Here is a 14,216-nt window from a genome sequence, read left to right as displayed (position 1 = left end):
CCTCCACAACAGTAGAAAGCACTCCATGGATCCCCAAGGATGTTCAAATATTGCTTGAGATTCACCTATTGGACAAGGAAGATGCACCTGGTCTAACCCAGGACTTGTAGGATGATGTGGCATCACCTACACCATCATCAAAGCCCTTACAAATGATCTACAAGCATCTTCGACTCATTTGAAGACCCATGAGGTTATTATTGTGCCCCCACACCCACTGGGAGCACCACATGTTTATTGTTTGGAGAACAAGGGACCAACCCCTTGTCCATCACTTTTGAGGGTCCTATTCTTCATTATGGCACCTATGGACCTCATCAAGCATGTTGGAGGGCCCTACGACATGTATTATTTATCATTTGACCTCATAAGAGGCTTATTATTTCATTTGTGAGCTAGTTTGGTGGGCTTGTCACTAAAAGTTAGGTTATTAGAACATTATTTTATTTTTGGGGCTTATGTAGGCCTAAGAGACTGATTCGCAGTATTGATAATATTCGGAAATATTGCGATATTTTCGAGCCGAAATATTGCCAATAAAATATCGTGATATTTTCGCTCTCCGAAAATATCACGATATTTCCGAGACATCATCGATATCTCGCGAAAATATCGCGCAACAATGTGAAATATCACCTGGCCGGCTGGGCCACGCTAGAAAAGGCAAAAGTCGATTTTTTTTCTCATTTTTGTTTTCGAGTGTTGGAGAATGAAGGGGAGAGTGTTGTGGTTGTTGTCTAGGAGGAATTGAGGATTGAAGAGATATTATCACCACCAACAACGAACTTTTTGTTGATCAAAGATTGAAGAACAGTGAAACAATCTTCATTTCTTCCATTAACAGGCATGTTCTAAAAAACCCCTATGTTAATGATTTTTTTGATAGATTTAGGGTTATTCTTGCTTGCCTCTTTGCCTACCAACATTTTGCTTCTTCTTCTTTTTTCCATTTGCTATGATTTTCATGCCCATGAGCCACTACAAGGGTTTTCTCCATATTTGGACAGCAAACTCCATTTCTTTTTTTAACTTTCAAATGCACCCTCTTATTGTCATTTTTCATTGAATTCACATTGCAAATAATGTAGCAAAAAAATTATTTTGTAAAATGAGGTGGTTATTACTTATTATTTTTTGTGTATGGGTGGAGTAACTTTAATCATTAATTCCATTTTATTTTTTTGTTCCCTAGGTTTGAATTAGCTCACTACAAATATGTCGAAAGCCTTGGACCCATTTTGGGAGTATGGGGACCCTGATGATGGAACAAATCAGGCATATCTATCATGAAATTGTGTGGGACCAGGATGACAGGAGGGGTTATGCAATTGAAATACCATCTGGCTAGACTCCCTGGACATGATGTTGGGCTTTGTACAGTTTCTAGTCTGGAGCTTATACAAAAAGCTCTTGAAGCAATTGATGAAAAAGACAGAAAGAAGGAAGAGGCAAAAAGAAACAAGGTTGAACGTGCAAGTAGATCTTTCGGGATATCTTCTTATGATTTTGAGGCTGAGGGTAGTGGGAGGGGCTCCACAGTGTTACCTGCTACTGCTAGTGCGAGGTCAAGATTTTTTGTTCCACGAACAGGACATGGAGCAGAACCTTCCATAAAATCAATTGTTAAAAAAAAGAAGCAAGAAGTAGATAGATTTATGGGGAGGTGTCTTTTCTGGAGTGACTTACTTCTCAGCATCACCGAAACCAATCCATTTTCGCAGCCAATGTGTGATGCTATTGCTGTTGTGGGCCCAGGGTACAAAAGTGCTACATATGAGGAGTTGTGGGGGACAATTCTTCAAGCAGAAACGCAGGACATCAACTCTAGATTGGCAGAGTTGAAAAAAACATGGGAAGTTTCTGGATGCACTGTGATGTCTTATGGTTGGACAGATAGGAAAAGTACGACCCTTCTAAATTTCTTGGTACATTGTCCTAAAGGTACTGCATTTATTAAATCAGTGGATGCATCAGCACATATCAAAGATGCAGCAACAATATGTGAGTTGTTAGATGGGTTCATTTGGGAGATTGGTGTGCAGAATGTGGTGCAAGTCATAACAGACAATGCAGCTAATTATGTGTCTGTTGGCAGGATGCTTATGGAGAGGCATCACACATTGTTCTGGACTCCATGTGCAGCACATTGTATCGATTTGTTGCTTGAGGATATGGGGAAACTCTCCTTCATCAAGGAGGTGATTGATATGGCTAGGAGCGTCCCCAAGTTTATTTATAACCATGCTTTTGTTCTTAGCCTCATGAGGAGGTACACTAGAAACAAGGAGTTGCGGCGTCTTGCAATCACACGTTTTGCCACAAACTTTATTACTCTTCAGTCTTTGCTTCAATGCCAGTTCAAGTTGAAGCAAATGTTTGTTTCTGATGAGTGGCATGATTGTAGAGACAGGACAGGAGAGCCATTGCAAAAATGGTGTACTTTGACACGTTTTGGTAGGGAGTAGAAGAAGCATGCTAAGTTAGTGAACCTATAGTAAAGGTTCTGAGATTGGTAGATGGGGAGAAGCTTGCAATGGCTTATTTGTATGAGGCCATGGATAGGGCCAAGGAGGCCATTCATTCTTATTATGCAGACAAGGGTTCTGTTGGGCTTGATAGGCATATGATGTTATGGGATGTGATTGATAGTCGATGGACAAGGATGCTTCATCGACCTATTCATGTAGCAACACTCTTCCTCAACCCACATTTTCATACAAATGTGCCTTTGATTTTGATAGTGAGGTGATGGAAGGGATTCATTCATGTATTCAGAGGATGGTACCTGATCTTGAGCTTCGAAGCAAAATCAATCGCGAGATAGAGTTTTATCGGGATTGTGTTGGCCTATTTGGCTTTGATGATACTATTGGAGAAAGGACCCTCTTCATGCCACGTAAGTGACAAGTCATCACTCATTAGAAATTAGAATTTTCAATTTAGAATTTCTTTACTTATGATTCTAGATTCTTAAAATTCAATTACGTAACTTTTATTTGAAAGTTTAATTATGATTTAAATTTTTTACTTTTTTATTTCTTTATTTTGTTGTAGATATTTGGCGGCGAAGCTATGGTGCAAGGGCACCAAATTTGCAGAAATTGGTCATAAGAATCCTGAGTCAAACATGTAGCTCTTAAGGGTGTGAGCGCAATTGGAGTGTATTTGAGAAAATACATGCAAAAAAGCGCAACAAGTATAACTTTGAGCTTCAACCTTCAGTTGAGCTATTACATTTATTGTAATTTTTAATTTTTAATTTATGACCCTCAAGTGTCAGGAGTCAAGAGTCAAGACTCATTAGTTTTTCTGACACTCTTACAAGTTGGAGTTTGCACACCTCAATGATTTAGTGTATGTGCATTACAATATCCAACTTCGAGTGAAGCAAATAGAAGCACCAATGGATGTAGATGCCATTTCCTTAGACAATATTGATGTATTGTGTCAATGGAGGGTGGTGTCTGAGGTGCCCATCTTGGAGGAGTCACCTTCATGGTTAGAGCCAGATGATCCATTAAAACAGGGGCAGTAAGAGGAGGAGGAGCAAGACGCAAAGGAGGAGGAGCAGGAGGCAGAGGGAGCATCAACATCAACACCATCTGCTATATATATAGGAGAGCACAACTCATACCTAGCACTCATTATTCGACATTAGGTGCAGAGGCAGGGCCAGTGCCTTCTACTGCTAGGGGTAGGCCTGGCAAACAGCCCATCATGTTTTCCTGTAAAAGGGGGAGAGGGCACTGATTTCAGATAGGCTGCTATTTTTATTTGTTTTGCTACATATAACTCATGATGATGAGATACTTTTATATATGTGGTGTTATTTTGTATTGGTTCTCCACATTTGAGTCCTTGATTGGACAATTATCAGGGATCAGCAGGATTTGGTATCACCTTTGATGTATCATTTCTATTTGACATCATATATATCAGTGCTTTCTTCATATTTATGTGCCAATGTATTTATTTCATGTTGCTATTGCTTTGTATGTTAAAAATCTGAAGAAAAAAATGAATATATTATGCATTTTTATGCTTGCTGATATTTGCCGATATTCTTGTCGATATTGCCGATAAGATGTTTTCTGGACCCTAGTCGATATTTTTTCGATACCGATATTATCAACACTGCTAATTCGAACTCCTCATTAGTGTATAAATACAAGTGAGATGAGTTCATTTTCTCATCATCACTTTGGATCGGATCTCTCTTCTCTTTAGAAAATTTCGCACTTTTTTTGGGATGAAGAATTGGAGCATAGATGAATTTTGATGTTTGGATTGGAGAATTTTTATCTTGGAGCTTCTTTATTGTCAAATTGTTGATGGTTGGATATGTTCTATTACATCTAAGTACATGCTTTTAATGTTATTCTTGTTTGACTTTTGTCATATGCATTGAATGGAATTTTCACTATAATAGGGAAAATTGTTGCATTGCAAAATTGCAAATTTGTGGAATTATTGTTTCTATATAGCATCTCTCATTGTTTGTGCCATGTATGTGAATCAAATCTCTTAGGGATAATTCCATTGGGAATTTATCTTGATAAGCCATCTCCTTTGCCAAGCGAAGTATAAAAGTTTTGAGGTCTCTTCCTCTTACCCTAAAGGTTGAGCGAAGAAGTCCTTAAGGCCTCCTTGATTGAAATACAAGGTCCTTTCTCATCATTATCCTAGAATCCATTCTCCCCAAGGATTATGGCATTGATCCTCCAATAGGTGGTCACTAAACGAACAATGTTCTTCATCTTTCCCTCTCTCTTCTAGGTCTAGCCAAGTTGGGTCACCTAGGGCATCATTTTCCCGACAAAATAGCCCAAGAAAAAGTTTGATCTCCTAGCCTCTCCTACGCTGGTGTGTCCTCAAGGCGTCCTCCAAATTTGAAGTCATTCTGACGAAGAAGTTGTGAGATTACCCAAGGCCTAGTTCTGAGATCAAACTTTGCCCTGGTATTCCCTAGGCTAGCACCACATTAGGATCAATTTGACACTTTCAATTGGAAATTCTTGCTTTGATCCTTTCCCTTTCTCTGTCTAGGTTAAGAACATCATTAGTTGCTAGATTCTCTCTCCTTAACCTAGGTTGGGTCCACTTGGTCCCATGTGCTCCCATACCTTTGAAAGGTCAATTCTTCAAGAACCATTCGGGAAGTCAAGTTCCATAAGGATCTTAGGATTGGGAAACTACTTTACTAGGCATATTCCTCTAACCTAACCCTCAAATCCTCACCTCCTTATCCTAGAAATCTTTGTACCTTGTTTGAAGAGAGCAAGTAAGCTCTATTCTTAACCCCCTTCTAGGAAAAGGATCATTAAGGTCACTTCACATCCATTGGTTGATTCATCCTTCACAAGTGACATTCTATATACCGGGTCTCCTCCCATCGGTGAAAGAGCGTAAAGAGTAGGGAGTCTTAGTTGAGGTGACAGTCGGCTAAACCTCCATTGTTTCCCTTGACCTAGCAGTTGTCCCTTTTATGCCCCCTGCTAGTTTGAGCGGTAATAGGACCTAATGGACAAATGCGGACCCAGATGGGGAATAAGTGAAAAAGGGTTATAATGAGAGGAGGGGAATGATATATGTCGTGTCGGGAAGCGGGACCACTCAACCAAAATCAGGCTTTACCAAGTAGTGCCACTCCTAAATGTAGTAGCCAATAGAGGGGATCATGTGGGACTAGGATACAAAACTAACGACCAAGTTGGACGAGGAGATAAGAGCACACAACAAACCCATTCTTTCTATCGAATCCCCCCACTAATCCATATACAGATGTGTCAAAGATTATCCCACTAGATTAGGGTCAAAGATTAACTCCCCTGGCAAGGTGAGAGAACAAGAATACAGTCAAGGTTTGTCAATTTTCTAGATCACCCCATCATCCATACTAGATGCCCAAAACAAACAAGTATAAGCACCCAATTGCAAAATGATCAAAGTACCCTTTGAATAGGAGCCCACCTTCATCCAAGTTCTAAATGTCGAATGGAGAGAGGCACATGGTTGATGCAAATGGTGGGGGCACATTGCATATCATCATTTAATGGTGGTTGGCAGGCATTATTAATTATCTAGTTGATTGGTTGGTTGTCAAATGGAGGAGAAAAACTTTCTCCCATGGGGTTACCCATTTTGGTGGGTAACAGGTTCTTCACAACATACTTATCTCAGAGAAACACACAACACCAAGTAATGTGCCCTCAGCCCAAGTGTCCTGAAATCAAATGAGCATCCTCCTAAGGCATGTAACTTAGGCCCAAAGGCACTAGGACTAAGGGCCCTACCTCCTAGTATAGAGCAGTCCTCAAAGGTACAACCAACCACATAAGATAACCACCTAATCAAAGAGTGTGCCACATCTAGCACCAAGTCAACATCATCAACCACCTCAAGACGACTCTTGAAATGTCATGAACCAAAAGGAATAACATACAACTAAAGGGGTTGGGGTTTCATCATGCACCCCACATCATGTAAAGGCATCCCTAGTATGGTTAAACACTTTCAAAGCAACAGAAAAGCTATTATGAACCTCAAAAGTACTTTTCAAATTATCCTATAAAACAACTATGGAGCTTCTCTAAAATTGATTCAACATTATAAAGAGAAAACAACTGCAATTCTCTATTTCCTTGATCCATGTCCATTTCATTTTGGGCATGGGCACGCTGGAGCATAAATGATGCAGAAAACAATCTGAAAGTATATTATTATTTCATATGAGGCAAATATAACTTGAACATAAACAAAATAAATGTGCAAGTTTATATATATATATATATATGATTATCCAAAGCATTAAGAACTCACCTTGTTATCCTCTAATGCTATTACATCACCAACTAAAATAATCCGAGGAGGAAACTGCAAAAATATAAAAGCAATATTTCAAATACTTGAAAAACAAAATTAAAAAAAAAACATTACAACTAATCTCCTGTTTGAATCATTGTGCAATTGCACGATATACCCACACTATCCACATTCCATTTTCTTTCTCTTAAAACATTACATAATAAAGAGGAAAAAAAGAATAACATCTAGTATTTACATCCTACAACAAAAGCACAGATTTGGGAAGATCTTTAATAGTACAAATTGGTTGATAATTGAAAGTCCTAACAAGCCATGTCCAACAAGAAACAAAGCTATTAGCAATCAACGCAGATCTACAAGTAACAATGTTTCATCCAGTAGGGAAACCAATGAACTACTAATGTGTTAGAGAACTTTTCTCAACAGAAAACTATATATAAATAGGGTCATAAATGTTAAATAGTCCAGTGTTAGTATCAATCTACTCTTGCGTTATGAAAATGATCAAAGAAAGAGCAAGAAGAAGTCATTTACAGAAGGCAGCTGGTTGGGACAAGTGATCAAGCCGTCTTTCCATTCCACAATGGTAGAGGCATTTTCGCATGAACAATTGATGAAAGATAGCATAGTCTTAGTCCTCAACCATTCTATCCCATTTGCAAATATTCTGATTGCAAGCCAATGTCATCTTTTGTATGATTACTAGATTTTTCTAACATTTCTAATTATCGCATCATGGACAACTTCCAGGGAAGCCTTCATGGTACACCCAAGGGAAGGTGGAGGAAAATTTTCTTCTCCTCATTTAGTGAAAGCTTTTGGGAACATAAAGCCTCCCAAAATGGGGAGGTAAGATTTGGATTTGATCATTATATTATTTTTCATCCATCTTGATGCTTTGAGAGTGGAAAAAGTGGAAGAATCAGCTCACAAGACCATTTTGATTGGCGAGTCCAAATTTGGCAAAATAGGGTTTGAAACCTTTTGAAAGTAGTTTGAGGCACTAAATAGAGATTTTTCGGGTAAAACTTTGTTGCTCAAGTGTTGCACCCACTAACGTCATTCTACATGTTAGCGCTTGAGATTTCACCCTAGGCTGAGGAAGGTAAACCTTCAAGGCAACATCAAACCATTTCACCTCGTAGCTAGCCCTACGGGGTATGAGAAGGCTCTCTCCGGTCAAACTCGGTAGATTTTCAATGGAGCGAGATGACCAATTAGGATCAAAGATATTAGGCTAGTAAACTGATAAGGAGGGTTGATTTAAAGTTTTTTGGGTTTTTGGTGGCAATTGGAGGGAGTGCAATTCAGGGTGTGGGGATTGAGCTCAGTTTTTGCAGGTGGGTCTTTGGGGCAAGGAAGGAGTTTGTGTTGATGCCTTAAGCTGAGATGGATGATCAAGGAAGAAAGAGAGGGAGCTAAAGAGGGCAAACAATGACTTTGAATCCTCTTTAGACAGTGGAAAACATAAATATTAAACAAAATTGAAAGCTGAGCATGGCATGCATGAATTCAAACTTTATCACTTCTTTTGTTTAATTAGCAGCAATAGAATAAGAGATGGAACACATAAACACACTTACAATGACAAGTAGGAAACACACCATCAACACAATAATCCACAAGAATCCACAATGATGTCTGCAAAACCCTGGCCTTCCTTTTCCTCAAATTGCAGAGATACAAGTAAAATATACAATAGAGCTTCTCCCTCAAGAGTCCAACCATGAAAATGAGCAAGAGAAGGCATAATATAGACCATCTAACTCCTTTCCCCACCTCTAGGGGTCGAGCTCAGCTTCCTAAGAGCAGTTTGAACTAATTCTAAACTTAGCACTAGATAATAGGCAGTCAAAACAACTTGCCTCTAAAACTTAGCTAACTCATCCATGCATTAAATATTCACTATTTACATCAAGGAAGCTTCTAGAAGGGTTAAAGGAGAGTAAATGTATCCATGTGCCATGAAAATTATCCATACATCCATCATTTACAAGTACAAATGATCAACCAAGGTAAAAAACAGAGTTTGCAGGCCTGAAAAGTCAAAACTGGCAATTTTAGCTCGAGTGGTCGCGCCCCCTGCTCGAGTGGTCGCGCCCCTTTGCAGCACTTTTTGAGTGGGTTCCAGTTGTCCAAATCAAGTGCAAGATGGCTCATTGGAAAGCTCTGTGTGTCTACTTTCCATCCCAAGTGGAATTTCTGGATTTGGAGTTGATTTGACCCCTCAAAAGTCAATTCTCCCAAGGTCACTTTCTGCAACTCAAAAAGTGGGCAGAAAGTCAAAATTTTGATGTATTTTATGCTTTTGGAAGCCCAAATCTCAAAATCAAGTTGACCCCAAGTATAGGTAATTCTACTTTTTGCATGCCCTTTCCAAAAATGTCAACTTTTTGTGATTCTGAGCAGTCCCCACGAGTGGTCGCGCGCGGGGTGAGACCACTCCAATGGCCAAAACCTGTAAATTGCACAAAAAATTCACAAATGACAAAATTTTCTCCAAATTTCTTGAAATTTGGGCTAAGAGTCCTCAATCAAGTACCATGCTCAGTCAAAGAGGCTTTGGCCAAAGTTTGGAGTGGATCGGGTTTTCCTTCGTTTTTGTGCTTTGGCCAACCGTCCTTGGAGCACCTTCGTTCTTGCCGGTATTTTTGACATTTCTCTCAAACCATGACACCTGTGTAAAAAGTGAAAGAGGTTTTTCTTCCTTGGCATGTTGTGGACAAAAACCTCTCTCAGTTTTGCAAAATTCATCTTTGATTGCTCAGAAACAGCTTTTGAGTGAAACTTGTCCCGATGTGTGAAACAAGGGATTTTGTCGAAATGGAGCGAAATGAAGGGGATAGGGGGCTTCTAAATTCTTGGGGAAATTTTTGGGAGTGGGGAGGGATGTTAGGAAGCAGGGGAAAGTGGAATCTCAAAGATTGAGTGAGGGGAAGGGGTCGAAAAGGGCAAAACACAGGTCAAACCTAGAAAATTGCCAAGTTGTAGCTATAAACTAGGGTTTGTGCAAAAATGAGGAATTTGGCGGATCTAAGGGATGGGAAGTGTTTGATAAGGTACTTTAAGGATAGGGGAAGGTGTATGAACATCAGGAAACAAGTTTTGCCGGTGATTTGACCATCCAAGAGAAATTGCCTTCAAAACCCTAGGAGAGGGAAATGACCTTGCCTGGGTGGCAACTGAAGCATGGACAAGGTGTGAAATGACTCATTAGACACTGACATGACGATGACAACCCTCTGAATGATGATACACTCAACTGAATGATGACATAGACTGACATTTAGGCAAACCCTAGGCCTAATGCCTAGTGACCAAATTTTGCTTGAAGACTCACTGAAATGACAAAATTTGACTTTGACACTTCAAAATCACTTTGTAAGAGCATATTTGATCACTGAAGGAAGGTTGTAAAGACTGACACTAACACTACACACAGATGTGTTTCCAACGGCACAAGAATCGCCTCAGGTAGAGTTCGTATATAAAGATTGGCCACTTCGAAATTGGCCTTCTTGTTTTAACCACCATGATTCAAGAGGATGCCATGTTAGCCCCCATAATTCATGGAAAAGCGACTATCCATGTGATTATGATGAAAAAGACTCTAGAAGACTCGATATTGTAACTCTAGTCAAGAGTTGAAGAAGTCAAACTTAGCTAGAAGTAGGTTATCGTGCTATGTTATAAACGGGGCACTAGGAAGAAAAGGGGTTCCATTCTATTAGACTGCATTTTGGTCCATAGATAACCAAAGTAGCTCAAAGTGGATAGAGAGAGAGAAAATATAGAGGGTTTGTATACTATAGTAGCCCATGAGCCACAAGTCGCACTCTTTTGTACTTGCATCCATTTCCATTCAGAGAAAGAAAGAACAAAGCAGCCTCACCTTCAAGCTAGGTTTTCTCCCGAAAGGGTTTCCAAGGTGATACCTTGTGTTATTGTGGTTGTGAGCGATTGTATTTGTGTCTATTCTTGATATTATGTATTTCATATATTGCATCCATAAGCACGACACAGAAATTACTGAATCCAGAAATCTAAGGAAAGATCAACACTTCTAGTGTATATTTCAATCATTATATTTGTTACCTACTAGATGTACCTAGCAAATAAAAGTAGAAGAACCATCAATGTTGGACAAGGCACCGGTCAAAGTTGCAAGTGCAAAACTCTTAGAGGGTAATGCTGCCCCTTTCTTCTTCTTTCTCTATGCAATTTTCACACCCCATGGGGGAATTGTAAAAAAAGTTACTAGCATGATCACCTTATGTTAAAGGCTTAGCCCATTTGGACCTAGTTATTAAGGAAGTTTCTCTAGGGTTTTCTTTTCACTTAATTAATTGTATTTTGTTTTTCAGCAATTAATAATTAATTGAGTTTTTTCACTCACGTCCTCCAAAGTTGGAGTGTGCCTTAATAACTAGGCCCTAATGATGCTATCTAAGTCTACGGTCAATGTATTTTACAATGCTAGGCATTATCTTGACTCTAGGTTTTTGTACGATTTCTTAATAATGAAAATTTCCCACAAAACAGTCATTTTTAAATAAATTCACGTCAATAATAAAAAGTGGTACTAGGATGTTTTCATATGGAATGTATGTACTAAAGAAAGGTGAGACTGTTTTGTGGGAAATTTCTTAATAATGAAAATTTCCCTCATGAAAATCAATTATTTACTCAAGAAAGGTGAATAAATTAGCTCCCTATTTTTTAGGAAACATGCTTTTACTTGTCTCCAGTCTCACTGAGACTCACAGTCAGTCAATAATGAGTTGGAAACAAGTCAAGGGGAGTTAAGTCACAGGTTTCGACTTATCTTTAGTCTTAACAAGCCCCATGAGTTAAGTGATGAGATGGAGGTTGAGTTAAGCCACAATCTAAAGGACGAATTGGCTCACCAATTGAGGATGAATTGTGAGTCGCGAGTTAAGCAGCTGAGTTAGCCCGATTTGGAGACAAGTAGGCTAATTTAAGCTGTGAGACAAGTGGGCATGAGTACAAGTTCACTCCTTGAATGTATACGCACTCCCTCATGGACTCGCACTTCTCCTTGGATACGCACAACTCTTCTTGGGATTCAAACCCTTTCTTGTGATCCACACATTTCTCCTTAGGATCTCCTCCTTCCTCTCTATAAATCAAAGTGTCCTCCTCTGTTGCGAGCTAGTGTGGAACGAATTGGAAGAAATTGTTGTTATTGTATTCATTCATTCATTTTGGAATAAAAAGGCTTTGGAGGCTACATGGTGTACTTGTATTGTCTGGTTGCTTAAATCTCATGTAAGGTAATATTGTTTCTTTTATGCATTGTCCTCAATTTCATTATCATAGGCCTATAGAGGAGCAATGTTGCTTGTTACCCACCAAAAGTGGGTAAACCCATAGAAGAAAATTTTCTCCTACCATCTCTTCCAGCCGGCAACCCCTGATAGCCACTAATAATTGATAATGATGTGCCAATCATTTCTTTGCCACCTGCAAGTCATATGTTTCCTTTCCCATTTGGCAAAGAGCGCACATTGGAAGGTGGCCTTTCCATCAAAATGTGCGTTATTCATTTTACAATCATGTGCTTATGCTTGTTTGTATTTTGGACATTTGACATGGATTATGGGGTAACCTAGAAGGAAGAAGGGTTTTGACAATCATCTTGTTCCCTCACATTAAATGGTGGGTTAATCTTTCATCCTAATCCAGTGTGACCTCCTCTAATGGCCCGATGGGTATAGGAGAGACACAACATGGGAAACCCCAATTGAGATAACATAATCCCATCTCTCTCTTACTCCATACTTACCACTTTCCATCTTAAATTACAAGCCCCATATTCTGCCTCCCTTCTTTGGGTTCAACTAACCATTAGTTCTCTAAGATTGGCACCATACATCCTAACACTTGGGTAAGGCCCGTAACTTTTCCCTTGGAGGTTGATGCAGCTAAAAGAACAAGAAAAGGCATATGATTGCTAGAATTAAAAACAAAGGAAGATCAAAATGCAAAATATCACAAGGACATACACATTAGCATGTGGGCAAAAACCTAGCATGAGCTCTACCTCACTCATTATGGCCATCACTCGATTCCTAAGGACACGGTTCTTCATATTATGAGAAGAAATTCTTGTGTGAAATTTATGCTACCCAGAAGATACTATTTGTTAGTTTTTGTAGCATCAGACAGGTGTTCTAGTCTTGATTTGTGTCTAAGAGGCTGAGGAATACAAGTTCTCCAAAACCCAAAAAAGGTTTCGCGAGATAAGCTTGCAAAACGCCTCAATTAAATTAATTGATCAATAATTAAAAATTGCCTAAGTCTAAGTTAGAAAAATTGATTAATTAATGGGAATTAATTGAGGATGATCGAGAATGCTCTAGAGACTCACATGGATCGAGTCTAAGATGATCTTAGTCGTTGATGAGGATCTAATCATAGTCGTTGAAGCTCCAGCGAGAGATTATAAGAGCAGATCGATGGGACGAGGAGAGTCACAAGTGAGAGAGCAAGCATCCAGGAAGTGTGAATTTCTCAGTGCATAGTGATTTAGTAAGGGAAAGAATTCAAGCCAATGGAGGAGCATTAGTGACTGAGGGAGCAGCAGAGAGAATTCCGAATGAATTTCACAATAGATTTCCAATGTCAGAGAGGCAGGAAAGAGGGAGGTCGGATTGTTTTGAAAAAAATTCATCCATGCAGAGCGAGTGAGTCAGAAACCCCAATGCGAGTGCCAAGAAGAGATCAATTCAGTTGCTAAATGTAGAAAGGCAAAGTGAGTCATTTTCAAAGGCAGAAGGACGCTAGACAGCCCATATGGAAGCAGTTTCAGGGGCCATCCGAACTTGCACAGATCAGTAGTACGAGCAGCCAGTAGGCAATGCTAGCAAGCTAAAAGGAGGCCAATTGATTTACAAAGAGAAAATTTTCTCCTAAAAATTTTGCCAGATTATTTGTCGAAGGATTGCCAATGAGGCATCCAAATTATTGTACTGAGACTTTACTACTGCATAATAATAATATAAACCCTCATCTACTACACAGGTTTTCCCTTTGGCGTTTTTCGAGGGACATTAGTCCAAAATTTTTGTGTTGATTTTTATTGTGTGTGCGTCAATTTCTCAGTGTTTTTATCATGAAAATTGCAGTTGTGATTTATTTGTTAATTGTCGTAAACAATTAAAATCCTAACAGTTAGAAGAATAAACTCCAGTAATTGCAATCAAGAAATTTTCACATGGTATCAGAGCCAAGTTTGATCAGATCTGAAACTTGGAGGCAAGGTGTGAGATCATGCAATTTCAGTGGCAAATCTGAAGCACTTTCTCCAGATATGTGTAGGTCATCCCAATAATGCGTAGAGTTGAGAGGAAGAGCTCGATTTCCAGATC

At 39.2% G+C, this 14,216-nt stretch overlaps 1 protein-coding gene across 5 annotated transcripts in view; it reads right to left on the bottom strand.

Annotated features, from left to right (window-relative positions):
• The window catches only part of LOC149149662 (uncharacterized), a 483,557-nt gene that overhangs the window by 266,025 nt on the left and 203,316 nt on the right, over positions 1–14,216 (bottom strand). For 4 of the 5 annotated variants that reach the window (XM_089439017.1, XM_089439016.1, XM_089439020.1 and 1 more), the window contains one exon: positions 6,820–6,873. The exons of the other annotated variant lie outside the window; for it this stretch is intronic. In XM_089439017.1, the coding sequence (XP_089295143.1) occupies positions 6,820–6,873 (54 nt within the window). The remainder of the gene's footprint in view (positions 1–6,819; positions 6,874–14,216) is intronic. 5 annotated transcript variants of the gene reach the window in all.

The sequence above is a fragment of the Pinus tabuliformis genome, chromosome 9 (genome assembly GCF_031772625.1).
Source record: "Pinus tabuliformis cultivar Carrire ecotype Pingquan chromosome 9, CPIR1, whole genome shotgun sequence".
Lineage (NCBI taxonomy): Eukaryota > Viridiplantae > Streptophyta > Pinopsida > Pinales > Pinaceae > Pinus > Pinus tabuliformis.
The sequence above is the reverse complement of the archived record's forward strand: the minus strand, read 5'-3'. Positions and strand labels throughout refer to the sequence as shown.